We start from the raw sequence: 19139 nt of genomic DNA, 5'->3' as shown, positions 1-19139 counted from the left end.
ATCAGTAAGCACATTTTGTGTAGTAAAAACAGCCACTCAGGCATGTAAAATGACAGTTCTTTGAATGTCTATCTGTTGGGTGGGCATCAGGGTGGGTTTGATCAAAGCACTCGTCCTCAGAGCCATAGCCCTTGTTCTCTGTGATTCCCTGGCTTCTTCCCCGAGCTAGCTTCTCTTGTGGTATTATAGTGGTTTCCAGCAGCTCCTGACTGTGTGTTTTCTAAGTTACATCCAGGAGAGAGACTTGTCCTAGTCATTGAAAACAATCCCTAAGCTTCATTCTGTTGGACTCACCTGTGAACTGTGGCCAGAGAAATATCATGTACTGATTGGCTTTGGTCTGGATCTTGTTCTCATGCCTAAAATGGTAGTGGTTGCAAAGGGCATGAGATTGATAGCCAAGATTGGCCTGAACCCACTACCCACCCATGATCTGGGGGTGAAATTAATCCCACTCAAATCACAATATAGGGGGAATTATGATACAGGGAAGGTGACCCCAACATCCACCCCCGTCATTCCAAAGAGGTTTAACATGGTTTATAGTCAATGGCTGCTTTGGTTTTCTTCATGAAAGTGAGGTCTCGTCACAGATACCATTTTCTTTGGGAAGTCCTCTCATCGTCATGGTTACCAGGAGGACCCTTAGTCATTCTAAGAGATGGGGCAGGAAAGCTTGGATCCTCAGTCAAGGGTCAGGTTGGAGGGGGTGATGGCTCCCTGGGAGTAGGACCAGAGAGTGACCAGAATGGTCAAGAAGCTCAAACTCACATCAGCTTGTACCTGCATGGCTAGTATGCCTTATCCACACCCTCGTATTCCTGCTGGAAAACAATGACAAAACTAGCAACAGTCACCAACGGTATCTGGGGGAATTTGGGAGGGCAGACGACCTTGTCAAAGTTGTTGAAAATGGCTGGACAGAAGGTGAGTGAAGAGGAAGAGAATTTGGAGCCCCGGTTGTGTAAGCCTGAGTAGTCTTACTTAACGCCTCTGTGCTGCAGTTTCCTTACTTTAAAAATGGGAACAATGAGACTCCAGAGTTGATTGATGGATCAGTCAGGGGAAGGTCAAGCTGCCATAACAAGTGGAGCCAACAACAGAGACTTAAAGAACAAAGTCTTTCTCGGTTTCTGTTCTCCCTTCTCCTCCTGAGTTTCTCTTTTTCTTATTTTGTTTCTGTCTCCCTCTCTGCATTTCTCCATTCTCTTGCCTGCTTGCCCTCTGAGTTTCTGTTCTCCCTTTCTCCCTTTCACTGGGTTTCTCTTCTTCCTCTATGGGTTTCTGTTCTTCCTTCTCTCCCTCTCTGGGTTTCTCTTTTCTCCTTTTCTCTCTCTCTCTGCATTTCTTTGTTGTCTCCCTCTCTCTAGTTGCTCCACCCTCCCATAGGTATTGATCTTGTCCATATGGTTGACGCTGACTTGCCAGCACCTCCTAGAAATTCCATCTTAAAGGGAAAGAAACGTGATGACCTTAGGTTGCAGTTTTTGATTCAGAAGCTGCATACATGATCTTTTATGTGCCATTGGCTCAAACGTAGCCATGGGGCCACACTTAGCGGCAAGGGAGTCTGGGAAATAAAGTCTGTAGCTGGGGGGTCATGTTCTCTGTTACAACTTGGGTGGAGAGGAGGGGGAAGAAGGGTAGAATAGATGGAGGGGGGTAGTAAGTAGTCCCTATCATAGGAGCAAGGAGCCCTAGTGTCACAAATGGTTAAACACTTGGCTGCTAATCAAAAGGTTGGAGGTTCGAACCCCCCAGGGGTTCCACAGGAGAAAGACCTGGCGATCTGCTCCGGTAAAGATTACGGACTAAAAAACCCTATGGGGCAGTTCTGCTCTGTCATGTGGGGTCGCAGTGAATCGAAATCAAGTTGATGGCACATACCAATAACAATCTTTATAGAAGCAGATCGCCAACCCGTCTGTGGTGCTGCTGGGTGAGTTTGACCCACTAACCTTTCAGCTAGTAGTTGAACACAAACCCACCCAGGGATCTTTATCCCTAAGTATTGTTATTTGCCATCAAGTTGATTCTGACTCATGGCAATCCGCCCCCACCCCCCATGTGTTACAGAGTAGAACTACTCCATAGGGTTTTCTTGGCTGTGATCTTTACAGAAGCAGATCACCCACCAGGTCTTCCTTCAGTAGCGCCCCTGGGTGCATTCGAACTGCCATCCTTTTGGCTAGTAGTTGAGCACAAGCCATTTGTGCCACCCAGCAACCGTTCTCCCGGAGTAACAACCAAAACCAAACCCCCTGCCATTGAGTTGATTCTGACTCATAGCAACCCTATAGGACAGAGCAGAATTGCCCCATAGGGTTTCCAAGGAGTGCCTGGTGGATTTGAACTGCTGACCTTTTTGGTTAGCAGCCGTCGCTCTTAACCACTATACCACCAGGGTTTCCTATCCCTGAGTAGTAGGCTTCCTGAGTAGCAGGATTCAACTCCATGCAGCCTGTAAATTTATTCAAACAAGCCAATCTCATCCTCTTATTACTACCAAGCCTGCCTGTCACAGTCCCTGCTGGTTTACTCTGCTCCAGAGTACAATCCGTGTGGCGTATGGTGCCCTCCTCCTTGGGCTATGAGTTGTTAGTTGCTGTCGAGTGGATTCTGACTTATGGCAACCCCAGGTGTGCAAAATAGAACTGCTCCATAGGCTGTGACCTTTCAGAAGCAGATTGCCAGGCCTTGCTTCCAAGGCACCTCTGGGTGGGTTCGAATGGCCAACCTTTCAGTTACTAGTTGAACACTTAACTGTTTGTCCCCCACCCCCCTCCCCGGGACTCCTTGAGCTATGAGTATACATTCTTAATAAACTATTGTCGATCTCATCTGTCCAGTGTCAGCTGTCACATGCTCAACCATCACTGTAGCCCTAGGGAAGGACCCCTCCCTCATCCACAGGATGAACATGAGGCAATTCCTTCTCTGGAAGTTAGGCAACTACACAAGGTGAGCGAACGATTCTCTGAAATTGCAGATTTCTCTATGATCCCGGGCATACTGAATGTGTGGTTGTTGTTAGGTGCCATCGAGTCTATTCCTACCCATGGCGACTCCAAGTGAGAGGAGGACTACCTCACAGGGTATTCTAGGTGGTAGTCTTTAAAGAAATAGATCACCAGGTCTTTTCCCCACAGGAGGCCAGCCTGTGGGTGGCCAATAAAAGCCTGGGAAGATGGAGGCTAACTGAAGCTTCCCGGGTTGGAATGTATGAACATTCTGCTCCTGGGGGAGGGGCGAGCATGTCCCCTGAGGACACGGAAGCTCCATGCTGAAGAACATCCCCTTCCACCCAATCCCTGCCTCTAGGTGGAGATCTAGGGGATGTTGTTGTTGTTGGGCTCCATCGCGTCAATTCTGACTCATGGCACTCTCATGTGTTAGAGAACTGCTCCATAGGGTTTTCTTGGCTGTAGTCTTTACAGAAAGAAGGCCTGGTGGTGCAGTGGTTAAGCACTGGGCTGCTAAAAGAAAGGTTCCAACCCAACAGCCACTCCGTGGGTGAAAAGACCTGGCAATCTGTTCCTGTAAAGATTTCAGGCTAGGAGCCTATGAGGCAGTTCTACTCTGTCCTATAGGGTTCCTATGAATCGGAATCCACTCGACAGCAATGAGTTGATGTTTACAGAAGTAGATCATAGGCCTTTCTTCCAAGGCGCCTCTGGTGGACTTGACCTACCATCCTTTTTGTTTGCAGCACAGTGGTTAACCACTGGTGCCACCCAGGGACTCTGTATAATTTTTTAAAAAAAGTTGCCATCATGTCATTTCCAACTCACAGTGACCCCATGTGACAGAACAGAACTGCCCCATAGGGTTCAAACTGCTGACCTTTGGTTAGCAGCTAAGCACTTAACCGTTGTGCCACTGGGGTTCCTTCCCAGGGAATAAGAGATTGGAAATTCTTCAGAAGAGATCAGCCCCAATCCAGCAGAAACCCTGGACCCAGTAGAAGGCAGAACCAGGATAAAAAGCAGCAGAAGCAGGGGGAAAGCAGAAGCTGGCGTCCACTGAGCAGAGAAGTGGCAGCAGAGCAGTGTGAGAGGAGCAGGCCAAGCACTGTAATGCACTTAGGGCTGCAAAAGAAACCTGTGTGTGCATACCACAGCTTCCTTGCACAAGACACCCAGGCGATGCAGCAAACAAGCAGCCATTTAACATAAAATCACATTTATTCAATTCTCAATAAAGTGCCAGACACAGAATGTTGGTGGCCAGAGGGGGGTGGAACTAAAGAATGAGGAACAGAGGTCGAAATGAGGCACAAATACAGCCTATCATTGCTGGGAGCTATGTTGAGTTTGACACATAGCAGTCCCATGTGACAAAGCAGAACTGCCTCATAGGGTTTTCTAGGCTGTAATCTTTACAGAAGTGGATCACCAGGTCTTTCTCCCGTAGAGGCACTGGGTGGGTTCAAACCACTGACCTTTCAGTGAGCATTCAGGTGCTTAACTGTATGGCAGCCAGGTCAAGCTGGGCAGTACATGTCCCATGTCCAAATCCCTCCACCTGGAATGAGAACAGACGAGCCCACCCTTGAGGGGACCACACAAAAATATCATGAGGATCAAGAGAGGATCTGCTTGAGCAAAGATGAGTCTGGAATTCTCCATAAATAACTGTGGTCTATGGCCACCACCACCACCAGCTGCCACTGAGCTGACTCCGACTTGAGGCAACCCCATGTGTGTCAGAATAGAACCGTGCTCCACAGGGTTTTCAATGGCTGATTTTTCAGAAGCAGACTACCTGGCCTTTCTTCTGAGACGCCTCTGGGTGGACTTGAACTTCCAACCTTTTGGTTAGCAATAAAGCATGTTAACCATTTGCACCACCCAAGGACTCCTGTAAAGGGAAAGAGAGTATTTTAGGCTTTGTAGTCCACATATGGTCTCTGTTGCACATTTTTTTCCTCTAACAACCCTTTTAAACCATGATCACCGTTCTTAGCTTGCAGGTCGTACAAAAACGGGCCACAAAGCCAGCTTTGGTCCTCAGGATGTGGTTTGCCATCCCTAGGTGAGGCAAATGGTTTGTGCTCAACTATTAATCTAAAAGTTGGTGGTCTGAACCCACTCAACCAAACTGTGAAAGAAAGCCCTGGCAATCTGCTTCCATAATGATTACAGCCAAGAAAACTCTATGGAACAGTACTACTCTTAACAGGCAGGGGCACCTTGAGCTAGAGTCAACTTGAAGGTGAAAGGTTTGGTTTGATCTAATCTCTTCTGCTAGAACTACTACTTAACTTTCAAGGCCCAGTGCCAAATGAACCCTGGCAGTGCAGTGGTTAAAGCTCTCTTCTGCAAAATGAAAGTTTGGCAGTTTTAACCCACCAGCTGCTCCATGGGAGAAAGACCTGGTGATCTGTTTCCATAAAGATTACAGTCTAGAAAACCCAATGGCGCAGTTCCACTCGGTCCTGCAAGGTCACTGTGAGTTGCAATCAACTAGGTGGCAATGGGTTTGGGTTTTTTGGGGGGTGGGGAGGTTTAGTGCAAAATGAAAAGTGAGGCCCCTTGTCCAAAGATCATGAAGAATTTCAAGACACTGACAGGAGGGCATTCGACACAGGTCCTGTTCAGGGTCTTTGTGCCTGAACAGATCGCACACCTACACTGAATTCTCAGGATCCTGACTGCTGAGTGCCCCAGTGTACTGTAATCTCTGTCCCCCTAGCTGCTAATGGACACAAAGTACAGTACAGGCAGTCCCCAGATTACGAAGGAGTTCCGTTCCTAAATCTGTCTTTAAGTCCAATTTGTACATAAGCTGGAACAGGTATGGTTTGTATATATGACGTCAGTCAAATGTTTGTCTTAATATGTATTTAGTGTACCTTTCTACGCATAAAAAACATTTAAAAAAACACTCCCAGATACAGTAAAACATCTAACATAATACAGTAATAATGTTTTTATAAGCACCACAAAGTAGTGCCAATTGTTATTAAGAACCATTGTACGTACCTCAAATTTTTTATACAACAGGCTTTACAGGAGTTGGTTCCTAACTACGGGTTGTACTAGGTCAGATGTGTAACCCAGAAACTGCTTGTATGTGTCTTAGTGGGAGATGACTGCCCCTGAAGAAACCCAGAGCTCTGCTGTCTCAGTGGGGAAAAGGAGGAAGGGCTGTTCCCTGACACCAGTAAAGTGTAGAACAGTGGATCAGGAGATGGTCACTCACCCTAACCAGGGGCAATGAATAATGCCCACTGCCTGCAGGGGCCTTCTGCTTTCATTACCCCATTATGGACTGAATTGTGTTCCCCCAAAATATACCTTGTAAATCCTAACTCCTATACCCGTGGTTATAATCCCACTTGGGAATAGGTTTTCTTTGTTATGTTAATGAGTCAGTATTTGTGTAGGGTGTATCTTAGATCAATCTCTTCTGAGATATAAAAGAACAGATTAAGAAAGAAGAGATGGGGGAAGATAGATACTACGTCACATGAAGATCACCAACAAGCCAAGAAACAAGCTGAAAAAAAGACCACCAGGCCCTTCCCCCAGAGTGGACAGAGAGAGAGGTCCTTCCCCTAGATCCAGTGTCCTGGATTTGAACTTCTTGCCTTCTAAACTGAGAGAATAAATTTGTTTGTTAAAGCCACCTGCTTGTGATACTTCTGTTGTAGTAGCACTAGGTAACTAGGACACCCCCTTTTACCTTTCACTGTTCCTTTCTCCTACCTGTTCTCTGTACATGCTATTTGGCATGTAGACGTGGCTGTTGTTAGTATTTAACCCTGGGAGAGAGGGACTTAGGTGTTCCCCTCCCAAGATGTAAAGTGGGGTGTGCTTGAATGCGATCTAACATCAATCTGGGATGGGAGCCTAACTGTAGGGAACCTAGGCTGCTGATGATGTGTGCTGTTCTCAACCCTGTTCTGTTTCTTCTGTAAGTAACTAATGCTTGTTGACCTCGCCATTAGAATAGTGTCTGGTCTATGCTCTGCTCCAAAAGGTCTTCACTAAGAACTTGAGGACATGGCACACCGCAGGGACACAGTCCTGTCAGCGTCTCGGATGTCCCTAAGTCCATTCCAAAGCAGCACGAGGCCAAAGTTTCACTCCTCACAGACATGTCACCTGCCACTCAGGTATCAGCTATCTGGGCTGCAGGCCTCCTCTCACCTGGCCCACTTGGGGGTGTCTCGCCAGTGTGTGTCTTCTGGTGGCAGGTGAGGTTCCCGAGGCGCCGGAAGGCTTTACCACATGCCTTGCACTCATAGGGCTTCTCCCCAGTGTGGATCCTGCGGTGGGCGGTCAGTGTGGGCTGGTGCCGGAAGGCCCTCCCACAGTGCCCACAGTGGTAGGGCTTCTCCCCCGTGTGGATGCGTCCGTGCTGGACGAGGGTCGACTTGCGGATAAACGCCTTCCCACACATGCTGCACTTGAAGGGCCTCTCATCACTGTGGATGGCCTGGTGCTGGAACAGGAATGAGACTTTCCGGAAGCTTCTCCCACACTCACTGCAGCTGTAGGGCTTCTCCCCCGTGTGGATCCGCAGGTGGATAGACAGGTGGGCCTTCTGGCTGAAGGTCTTCTTGCACTCACTGCACTCAAAGGGCTTCTCCCCAGTGTGTGTCCGCTGGTGGACGGTGAGGTAGCCCTTCTGGCTGTACGATTTCCCACAGGCAGTGCACTGGAACGGCTTCTCACCTGTGTGGCTGCGCCGATGCACCACCAACTGGATGTTCTGGTTGAAGGCCTTGCCGCACTCGGCACACTTGAAGGGCCGCTCGCCAGTGTGGATGCGCTCGTGCAGGATGAGGGCAGAGGACTTGGTGAAGAACTTGCCACACTCGCGGCACTGGTAGGCCTTCTCGCCCGTGTGTGTCTTCTGGTGCTCCACCAGTGTCATGCTCTGCGTGAAGGCCTTGCCACACTCGTAGCACTTGAAGGGCCGCTCGCCTGTGTGGATGCGGTGGTGGTTGACCAAGTCTGACTTCTTCCGGAAGGCCTTCCCACACACCCTGCACTTGTGGGGCTTCTCGCCTGCGTAGACCTTCTGGTGGCCGAGGAGCGACGAGCGCTTTGTGAAGTGCTTGCCGCACACATCGCAGGCAAAGGGCTTCTCGCCACTGTGGATGCGCTGGTGGTCGATGAGGTTGGTGATGAGGGTGAACGCCTTGCCGCAGTCGCCGCACTTGTAGGGCCGCTCCCCAGTGTGCGTGCGCTGGTGCCCAATGAGCTGCATGTTCTGCACAAAGGCCTTGCCGCACTCGGCGCACTTGTAGGGCTTCTCGCCTGTGTGTGTGCGCCGGTGCACCGTGAGGTTGGTGCGCTGGCTGAAGGCCTTGCCACAGTCCCAGCAAGCGAAGGGCTTCTCGCCCGTGTGGATGCGCTGATGCACGACCAGGGTGGCATTCCTCCGGAAGCACTTGCCGCACTCAGCGCACGAGAAGGGCCTGTCTGTGGTGTGGATGTGCTGGTGCTGGTGCTGGGCCAAGTCGGCCCGCTGGCTGAAAGCCTCCCCACGCTCTTTGCACACAGAGGCCTTCTCTCCTCCGGGGGCCCATGGCTGTTCCTCTGAATCGGAATTTGTATTAAAATGATTATGTTCCTGCAGGTTGCGTTTCCAGGGTCCCTTGCCTTCCAGAAGTCTCGGGTACCCTAGAACTGCCCCTGGCTCTCCCAGCAGACTCTCTGAGGAGTTGTGTGGTCTCCCAGCTTCTCCCAAAGCAGAGCTCCAGAGATAGCCCCTCTCCAGTTCTTCCAACTCCAGAGACACGGACAGCCCTGCGGGGACAGCTCGCTCTGCACCACCACTCTCAGGCCTGGACTCCAAATCTGAAACAAACAGAAGACACAGACATCTCCTGTGTCGCCTGCTTCTGGAGCTGGGGGAGAAAGAACTGCTCCAGTGGGTGGGCTGGGGGCTGGGGAACCAAAGAAAAGCCCCTCTACCCAGTGCTCCCTAAACCAACCAAAGCAAACCAGGCATCATTGAGTCGATTCCCACTCATGGCAGCCCCACGTGTTACACAGTAGAACCGCTCCACAGGGTTTTCTTGGCTATCCACTCAACACCACAAAACAAGAACAAGAACAAACTTTACGGAAGGTCTGTAGATGGCACAAATGGTTTGCATTCGACTCCTAACCTAAACGTTGGCAGTTCAAACCCACCCAGCAGTACTGTGGAAGAAAGGCCTGGTAATCTGCTTCCATTCAGATTACAGCCTAGAAGACCCTATGGAGTAGTTCTACCCTGGGGATGCTGTGAGTCAGAATTCACTTGATGGCAATGAACAACAACAATCTTTACAGGAGCAAATCGCCAGGCCATTCTGCAGCACCACTGGGTGGGTTTGAATCACCAGCCTTCCATAGTGCAAACTGTCTGGATGCGAGTCTTCAGTAGTTGAGTGCGAACTGTTTGCACCACCCAGGAACCTTAAGGCATGCAAAGAGTGGACAAAATAATAAAGAGTAGAGAGGAGCTGTAAGCTTGGAGGCTGCTTGGGACACAAGTTTGCAGAGAGGAAAAGAGCGTCTATTAGGGGCTGAGACCGTGAATGGGCACCTGAGCGGCAGACTGAAAGAAAGTCAGTCATCCTGGGAAATGATGGGAGGCCAATGATTACCCATTATAATTACTGCCAATACGTATACAAATTACATACATAGCATACATATATACCAACTTATGAGGAGCAGGGGTTAAGCACTTGGCTGCTAACCAAAAGGCTGGCGGTTCAAATCCACCAGTCGCACCACGGGAGAAAAGACTTGCTCCTGTAAAGATTACAGCCTTGGAGGGGAATGAAGAAAATGAAAGACACAAGGGAAAGATTACTCCAAAGTACTAATGAACCACAACTACCACGGCCTCCACCAGAATGAGTCCAGCACAACTAGATGGTGCCTGGCTACCACCACTGACTGCTCTGACAGGGATCGTAACAGAGGGTCCCGGACAGGGCTGGAGAAAAGCGCAGAACAAAATTCTAACTCACACGCAAAAAAGACCAGACCTACTGGTCTGACAAGAGACTGGAGAAACTCCGAGAGTATGGCCCCCAGATACCTTTTTAACTCAGTAGTGAAGTCACTCCTGAGGTTTACCCTTCAGCCAAAGATTAGACAGGCCCATAAAACAAACAACAGTACATACACATAACTCAACCAGGTATATGAGACCAAATGGGCACACCAGCCCAGGGGCAAGGATGAGAAGTCAGGAGGAGACAGGAAAGTGGACAAATGGAAATGGGGAACCCAAGGTCGAAAAAGGGAGAAGAATACTGACATGTCAACCGATGTCACAAAACAATATGAATATTAATTGTTTAAAGAGAAACTAATTTGCTCTATAAACCTTCATCTAAAGCACCATACAAAAAAAAAAAAAAAAAGGATTACAGCCTTGGAAATTCTCTTGGGTAGTTTTACTCTGTCCTATAGGGTCGCTATGAGTTGGATTCGACTTGATGGCAACAGCGTACAGGAGGCATTTACTACGTGCTAGACCAGTGGTTCTCAATAGGGGTGCTTTTGTCCCCTAGGGGACATTTGGCAATGTCTGAAGGTCACTGGGTGAAACAAATGGTTTGTGCTCAAGTACTAGCCGAAAGGTTGGGGGTTCAAACCTAGCCAGCAGCTCTGTGGGAGAAAGGCCTGGTGATCTGCTCCCATAAAGATCACAGCCAAGAAAACCCTATGGAGCACAGCTTTACTCTGACACACATGGCGTCACCGTGAGTAGAAACTGACTCAATAGCAGCCAACAACAAACAAGAGTACAGGGCAAGCCCTCCTCACTGTAGTAGCTGTGACCAGCAACACCCCCATCCTGCTTGTAGCGTCCCCTTCTTTCAAAGTTACAGGGTTGCAGCTGTCATGCAGGCTCTCAGAACAAAGACTGTATTTCCCAGCCAGCCCTGTGGCTCACTGTGTTCATGTGACTCAGTTCCAGCCAATGGGACATCCACTGGAATGTTGCCCAGGTAATGCACGCCATCTTGGATCATACCATATGAAGAAGTGCAAGGGATGGTGGAGGGACAGGCTAGAAGGCTCTGAAGTCCTGATACTGTGGAGCTCTCAAAATAGCCTACAGCGCTTATGCAAGGACATCCAATTGAGAAACTATCTGTTTGGAAAAGCTCCCTTGGGGAAAATACTCAGGGCTGGGGGTTGGTACCGGGAAGGAAGCCATACCACGGGATGTGGAAGGATGGCACTGCCTGGGTGAGCTGAACACTCCCATTGTACAAAATACAAGCCATTCTCCAGGGAAGAGAAAAGAGAAACCCATTGGATGTGGGCCCAGGAATTTAGGGTGCTCCTGAAATCGGTACCGAACTCATTCAAGACCTCCTGATGTTTTACAACCTGGGGAGGCTCCCTGGGGTAATGGGGGGTGACATGGAAGCCTCCATCTTACCCAGTGAGTTGAGGTTTTGAAAGTTCTCCAGCATCACATCCTTGTACAGGTCCCTCTGAGCGGGGTCCAGCTGCTGCCACTCTTCCTGGGTGAAGTCCACAGCCACATCTCTAAAGGTCACCAACTCCTGCAACAGCAAAGAGATCCTGCTCACCCAGGCCCACATATGCCTGAAGAAGGGATGAGGCTGAGAGGTGCAGGGAAGGAGAAGAAAAGGCACTGGCTTCAATGGGTCGAGTCTCTGGGTAGTGTAAACAGTTAATGCACTTTGCTGCTAAATGAAAGGTTGGAGGTTTGAGTCCACCCAGAGGCACCTCAGAAGAAAGGCCTGGTGATCTGCTTCTGAAAAATCAGCCACTGAAAACCCTACAGAGCACATTTCTACTCTGACATACATGGGGTCTCCATGAGTTGGAACTGACTCAATAGCAACTGGCTGTTAATGTCTCATGCATCAATACAGGTGCTAGGCACATAGCTGTTGTTGTTAGTCGATGGTGAGTCAATTCCAACTCACAGTGCCGCCTTGTATGTCAGAGTACAACTGCTCCATAGGGTTTTCAAGGCTGTGACCTTTCAGAAATAGATCACCAGCCCTGCCTTTCGAGGCACCACTAGGTGGGTTTTAACTGCCAACTTTTCAGTTAGCAGCCAAGTGCTTAACCACTGCACCACCAGGGCTCCTCTCCTCAGGAGTTCTCATAGGACTGAACATATAGTTGTGTTCATGCCGTTTATCTTCTCAACGATACTGTGAGGTAGGACCTAGGATACAGATGAGGCCCAGAGAGGTTGCTTAAATTGCCTGGGACCACCCAACTGGAAAGTGGTGGTGCTGGGATCAGAATGCAGGCATCTGGTTCCTCAGTCCAGGCTCTGAAAAGCTAGACTGTATTGTTGTGGTTGTTAAGTGCCCTTAAGTCAATGCTGACTCAGGTGCCCTATGTGACAGAGCAGAACTGCCCCACAGAGTTTTTGGTCTATAAGGATGTAATCTTTACGGGAGTAGATCGTCAGGTCTTTCTCCCGCATAGCTGCTGGGTGGGTTTGAACCGCTGGGTGAGTTTGAACTCCTAACCTTTCAGTTAGCAGCCGAGTGCTTAACCACTGTGCCACTAGGGATGCTTAGACTATACTGCCTCTCAGTAAATGTCTCTGAGTTAAAAGACTCCCACCAAGAGCCCCTTCCTCCAATTTTTTTTTTTTTAATAAAGCTAAACATGCTCATTTTTTTTTTATCCTGAAATTTATCTTTCCAACTTTTTTGGCATTAAAAATGTGATTTTTTTCATATTGTAGTTGAAAATATACACAACCAAACACATGCCATCTCAACTATTTCCACATGTACAATTCAGTAACGTTGATTACATTCTTCATGTTGTGCAATCTCGCTGACCTTTTTCAAATCATTCCACCATTAACATGACCTCAATGCCCTCAAAGCAAAAACTCCCCATGTCCCCCTCCCTCCCACCTCTGGTAACCATTAATAATCTTTGGTTCCTATATATTTGCCAGTTTCATATAAGAGATACCATATAGTATTTATCCTTTTGCAACTGATTTATTTTGCTTGGCATAACATTTCTAGGTTCATCCACGTTGCAGCATGCATCAGGACTTCATTTCTATTTACGGCTGAGTAATACTCTGGTGATGCAGTGGTTAAGCGCTTGGCTGCTAACTGATAGGTCAGCGGTTCAAACCCATCTAGCAGTTCTGTTGGAGAAAGACCTGGTGATATGCTCCCGTAAAGATTATAGCCTAGAAAATTCTATGGGGCAGTTCTACTCTGTCACATGGGGTCATATGAGTTGGAATTCACTCCACAGCACCCAACAACGACACTCCATTGTATGTATGTACCACATTTTGTATATCCATTCATCTAAATTGTTTCTAACTTTTGGTTATCATGAAAAGTGCTGCAGTGAGCATGGGTGTACAGGTTTCTGTTTGCATTCCTGCCTTCCCTTTTAGGTATATATGCCTTTTCCTTCAATTTTAAGTAAACGTTTTAAAATTGACGAGAAGTGAGAGCTGTCTGCCTAGTGTGGAAAGGTGCAGGAGCTGAGAACATGGGCTTTGGGGTCCCAGTGCCTGAGCAGAATCTCGCCACTTACCCTCACTCCTGGTGGTGGTAAGCCAATAAAGATTTAACCACTGGCTTGTCTTGCACTTGTGGTGGAATGAAATTCCAGCTCCTTACACTACCACGTCAAGGCTGTGAATAATCTGAGCCCTGGCTCTCTCTTCAGCTTTGTCATGGTTATTAATTAAAGTCCCATTGGCTCCAACTAATGACAACCTATGTACAATATAACAAACTGTGCCCGGCCTACACCATCTGCACAATTGTTGGTATGCTCAAATCCATTGCTGTGGCTACTGTGTATTCTGAGTGCCTTGAGAGCTCGTCTTCCAGCACTATATCGATAAGACAATGTTCTGTTGTGATCCATAGGGTTTTCACTGGCTAATTCTCGGAAGTAGATTACCAGACCTTTCTTGCAAGTGTCTCTGGGTGGACTTGAACCTCCAACCTTTCAGTTAATAGCGGAGCCGTTTGGACCACCCAGGGACTCCAAAACCAAACTAGTTGCCATTGAGTGAACCTCAACTCGTGGTGCCACCATGTGTAAGGGTAGGGCTGTGCTTCACAGAGTTTTCAGTGGCTGATTTATCAGAAGCAGATTGCCAGGCCTTTCTCCTGAGGCTCCTCTGGGTGGACTTGAACCCCCAACCTTTCAGTTAGCAGCTAAACGCGTTAAGTGGTTGCACTATCCAGGGGCTCCCACTGTCAGAATACTCGTTCTCCATCTCTATTTCCTTTTGGATGATGAATGTAACACCATTCCTCTTCAAGCTGTCATTCCCAGCATCGTAGACTATATGATTGTCTGATTCAAAATGGCCAATACCAGTCCATTTCAGTTCACTAATGCCTAGGATATTAATGTTTATGCGTTCCATTTCATTTTTGACGATTTCTAATTTTCCTAGATTCATACTCCGTACATTCCAGGCTCCAATTATGAAATGGACTGGCACTGGCCATTTTGCATCAGATAATCATATAGTCTACAATGCTGGGAATGACAACTTGAAGAGGAATGGTGTTGCATTCATTGTCAAAAAGAACATTTCAAGATCCATCCTAAAGTACAATGCTGTCAGTGGTAGGATAATATCCATACGCCTACAAGGAAGACCAGTTAATACGACTATTATTCAAATATAGGCACCAACCACTAGGACCAAAGATGAAGAAATAGAAGATTTTTAACAGCTGCTGCAGTCTGAAATTGATCTAACATGCAATCAAGATGCATTGATAATTACTGGTGATTTTAATGAGAAAGTTGGAAACAAAGAAGAAGGATCAGTAGTTGGAAAATATGGCCTTGGTGATAGAAACAATCCTGGAGATGGAATGATCGAATTTTCCAAGACCAACGACTTCTTCATTGCAAATACCTTCTTTCACCAACATACCCAGTAAAAAAAACCCCAGTGCCCTCGACATAAACCAACATAAATGGCGACTATACACATGGACCTCACCAGATGGAACATACAGAAATCAAACTGATTATATCTGTGCAAAGAGATGATGGAAAAGCTCAATATCATCAGTCAGAACAAGGCCAGGGGCCGACTGTGGAACAGACCACCAATTGCTCATATGCAAGTTCAAGCTGAAACTGAAGAAAATCAGAGCAAGTCCATGAGAGCCAAAATACGAGCTTAAGTATATCACACCTGAATTTAGAGATCATTTGAAGAACAGATTTGATGCACTGAACACTGGTGACCAAAGACCAGACGAGTTGTGGAACGACATCAAGGACATCATCCATGAAGAAAGCAAGAAGTCACTGAAAAGACAGAAAGGAAAGAAAAGACCAAGATGGATGTCAGAGTAGACTCTGAAACTTGTTCTCAAACGTCAAGCAGCTAAAGCAAAAGAAGAATTGAGGAAGTAAAAGAACTGAACAGAAGATTTCAAAGGGCGGCTCGAGAAAACAAGGTAAAGTATTATAATGACATGTGCAAAGAGCTGGAAATGGAAAACCAAAAGGGAAGAACACGCTTGGCATTTCTCAAGCTGAAAGAACTGAAGAAAAAATACAAGCCTCGAGTTGCAGTAGTGAAGGATTCTATGGAGAGAATATTAAATGACGCAGGAAGCATCAAAAGAAGATGGAAGGAATACACAGAGTCATTACACCAAAAAGAATTAGTCGATGTTCAACCATTTCAAGAGGTAGCATATGATCAGGGACTGATGGTACTGAAGGAAGAAGTCCAAGCTGCTCTGAAGGCATTGGCGAAAAACAAAGCTCCAGGAATTGATGGAATATCAATTGAGATGTTTCAACAAATGGATGCAGCGCTGGAGGTGCTCACTCTTCTATGCCAAGAAATATTGAAGACAGCTTCCTGGCCAACTGACTGGAAGAGATCCATATTTATGCCTATTCCCAAGAAAGGTGATCCAGCCAAATGTGGAAATTATAGAACAATATCATTAATATCACGCGCAAGCAAAATTTTGCTGAAGATCATTCAAAAACGGCTGCAGCAGTATTATCGACAGGGAGCTGCCAGAAATTCAGGCTGGTTTCAGAAGAGGACGTGGAACCAGGGAGATCACTGCTGATGTCAGATGGATCCTGGCTGAAAGCAGAGAATACCAGAAGGATGTTTACCTGTGTTTTATTGACTATGCAAAGGCATTCCACTGTGTGGATCATAACAAATTATGGATAACATTATGAAGAATGGGAATTCCAGAACACTTAACTGTGCTCATAAGGAACCTTTACATAGATCAAGAGGCAGTTGTTCGGACAGAACAAGGGGATACTGCATGGTTTAAAGTCAGGAAAGGTGTGCGTCAGGGTTGTATTCTTTCACTATACCTATTCAATCTGTATTCTGAGCAGATAATCCGAGAAGCTGGACTATGTGAAGAAGAACGGGACATCAAGATTGGAGGAAGACTCATTAACAACCTGCCTTATGCAGATGACACAACCTTGCTTGCTGAAAGTGAACAGGACTTGAAGCACTTGCTAATGAAGATCAAAGACCACAGCCTTCAGTATGGATTGCAACTCAACATAAAGAAAACAAAAATCCTCACAACTGACCAATGAGCAACATCATGATAAACGGAGAAAAGACTGAAGTTGTCAAGGATTTCATTTTACTTGGATCCACAATCAACAGCCATGGAATCAGCAGTCAAGAAATCAAAAGATGCATTGCATTGGGTAAATCTGCTGCAAAGGACCTCTTCAAAGTGTTGAAGAACAAAGATGTCACCTTGAAGACTAAGGTGCGCCTGACCCAAGCCATGGTATTTTCAATCGCATCATATGCATGTGAACGCTGGACAATGAATAAGGAAGACCGAAGAACTGATGCCTTTGAATTGTGGTGTTGGCGAAGAATATTGAATATACCATGGACTGCCAGAAGAACAAACAAATCTGTCCTGGAAGAAGTACAACCAGAATGCTCCTTAGAAGCAAGGATGGCAAGACTGCATCTTACATACTTTGGACATGTTGTCAGGAGGGATCAGTCTCTGGAGAAGGATATCATGCTTGGCAAAGTACGGGGTCAGCGGAAAAGAGGAAGAACCTCAACGAGGTGGATTGACACAGTGGCTGCAACAATGGGCTCAAGCATAACAACGATTGTAAGGATGGCGCAGGACCGGGCAGTGTTTCGTTCTGTTGTGCACAGGGTCGCTATGAGTCGGAACCAACTGGACGGCCCCTAACAACACCACCACCACCACCAACAACATTTCTATTTCCATCACAGCCCTTGTCACAGCCTGTAATAACACATTTGTTCACTCACTTGTGGTTCATCGCCCCAATCATATGTCCAGTTCAGGACACTGAGCGCCAGGTGTGTCTTTCTCAGAGCCCCTGACATAGTGGCACCGAGGGGTACTCAATAAATGTCTGCAGAATAAGCAAATGGGGTCAAACTCACCAACAGTTTCTTTGGACTTCTGAGTTTGGAGCCGTCCTTCGAAAGACCTTTCCCATTTTTATTTTGGAGTTTTGCATTGAACTCCTTCAGTAGAAGGTGACAAGGAGAGGGGCTCAAGTGGGAAGGGGTTCAGCCTAGGGCAGAAGCCACCAGCCCAAGCTGCCCACAAGGAGGAGAAGGAAGAGAGTGAGGGGACGACGTGACTCACCAGGGTCTCATCAGTCAGCAGCTGGGTGGCCATCTCTCCACTGCCCACAGTGACCAGGGATTGGACAGACAGGCCTGTGGAACCCAGAGGACTGTGATGCTAAAGGGAAGAGAAAAAGAGGGTCAGTGAGAGCCCAGGTCTCAACCCGCCTCGTGGATACACAGACAAACAGACATAGACAAACAAACACACACACAGACAGTGATACACTCAGAGACATACACAGACACAGACACGTAGAAACACACACACAGATACATAGACACAAACACACAGGTACCCACTGAGACGTACATACACACACAGACACCAGCAGACAGAATGTGAACATGACCTCCCCCTGCCCTGTGTGATTCATCCACAGGAACACAAAGACCACAGAAGACACACCACATGGGCTCACACAAAGTCACACTATGCAGACACTCACTTCGCTCCAGGGTGGTCAGGGAAGTGGTGAGGGAGGGCACTTCTCTCAGGGGGTATCAGACCCAGGCCTAAAAGAAAAAATACTAGTTGCTGTTGAGTCAGCTCCAGCTCATGGCGACCCCAAGAGTGCAGGGTAGAACTGCAATCCACAGGGTTTTCAATGGCTGATTTTTCAAAAGCAAATCACCAAGGCCTTTCTTTTGAGGCACCTCTGGGTGGACATGAACTTTTCAGTGAGCAGCCAAGAATGTTAACCATTTGCACCACCCGGGGATTCTAAGGACATAATAACCTCCACCTTATTGGGCTGCTGTGAGTATTAAATCAGATAACGACTTTAGAACAGTGCCCGGCTCAGGGTTTCGAAAGTGTGGTTATTGGATTGTGCTAACTCTCCCATCACTATGGGGGCCTTTTCTTTTTGTGCCTCCATTTCCTCATCTGTAAAGTGTGGGAAATAATAGTACCTACCTGGTCAAGCTATTGTAAAGGTTTAATGAGATAATAAGAGGTAGCAGTTGTTCAGTGGTAGAAGTCTCTCCTTCCAGGCAGGAGATCCAGGTTCGATTCCTGGCCAATGTACATGATGTGTAGCCACTGTCAGTGGGAGTTGTGTGCTGCTGTGATGCTGAACAGGTTTTAGCAAAGTTTCCAGACTAAGACAGACAAGGAAGAAAAGCCTGGCCATCTACTTCCAATAATCAGCCAATGAAAACTCTATTGGTCACAATGCTCTGATCTGCAGCTGATCATGGGAATGGCACAGGATCCGGCAGCATTTTGTTCTGTTGTGCATGGGGTGGCTACGAGTCAGGGGCAGACCTGACAGAAGCTAACAACAACAGCAATGAGATACTACAGCAGTTCTCCACCTTTGTTGTTGTTATTGTCAGGTGCTGTCAGTTTCAACTCACAGCAACCCTGTGTACAACAGAATGAAACACTGCCCAGTCCTGCACCATCCTCACAATCATTGTTATGCTGAAGGCCATTGTTGCAGCCACTGTGTCAATCTATCTTGTTGAGGGTCTTCCTCTTTTTCGCTGACCCTCTACCAAGCATGATGTCCATC

General features: G+C 47.3%; 1 protein-coding gene across 1 annotated transcript in view; it reads right to left on the bottom strand.

Moving 5' to 3' along the window:
• Positions 1 to 6620: 6620 nt before the first annotated feature.
• LOC126085013 (zinc finger protein 835-like) overlaps positions 6621 to 19139 on the bottom strand; it is a 58627-nt gene continuing 46108 nt past the window's right edge. The window contains exon 4 of the mRNA XM_049899897.1: positions 6621 to 8431. Within this exon, the coding sequence (XP_049755854.1) occupies positions 7117 to 8431 (1315 nt within the window). The 3' untranslated portion in view covers positions 6621 to 7116. The remainder of the gene's footprint in view (positions 8432 to 19139) is intronic.

This window comes from Elephas maximus, chromosome 11, assembly GCF_024166365.1.
Source record: "Elephas maximus indicus isolate mEleMax1 chromosome 11, mEleMax1 primary haplotype, whole genome shotgun sequence".
Classification (NCBI taxonomy): domain Eukaryota; kingdom Metazoa; phylum Chordata; class Mammalia; order Proboscidea; family Elephantidae; genus Elephas; species Elephas maximus.
Note: the sequence above shows the minus strand (reverse complement) of the source record. Positions and strands in the feature narration are given on the sequence as shown.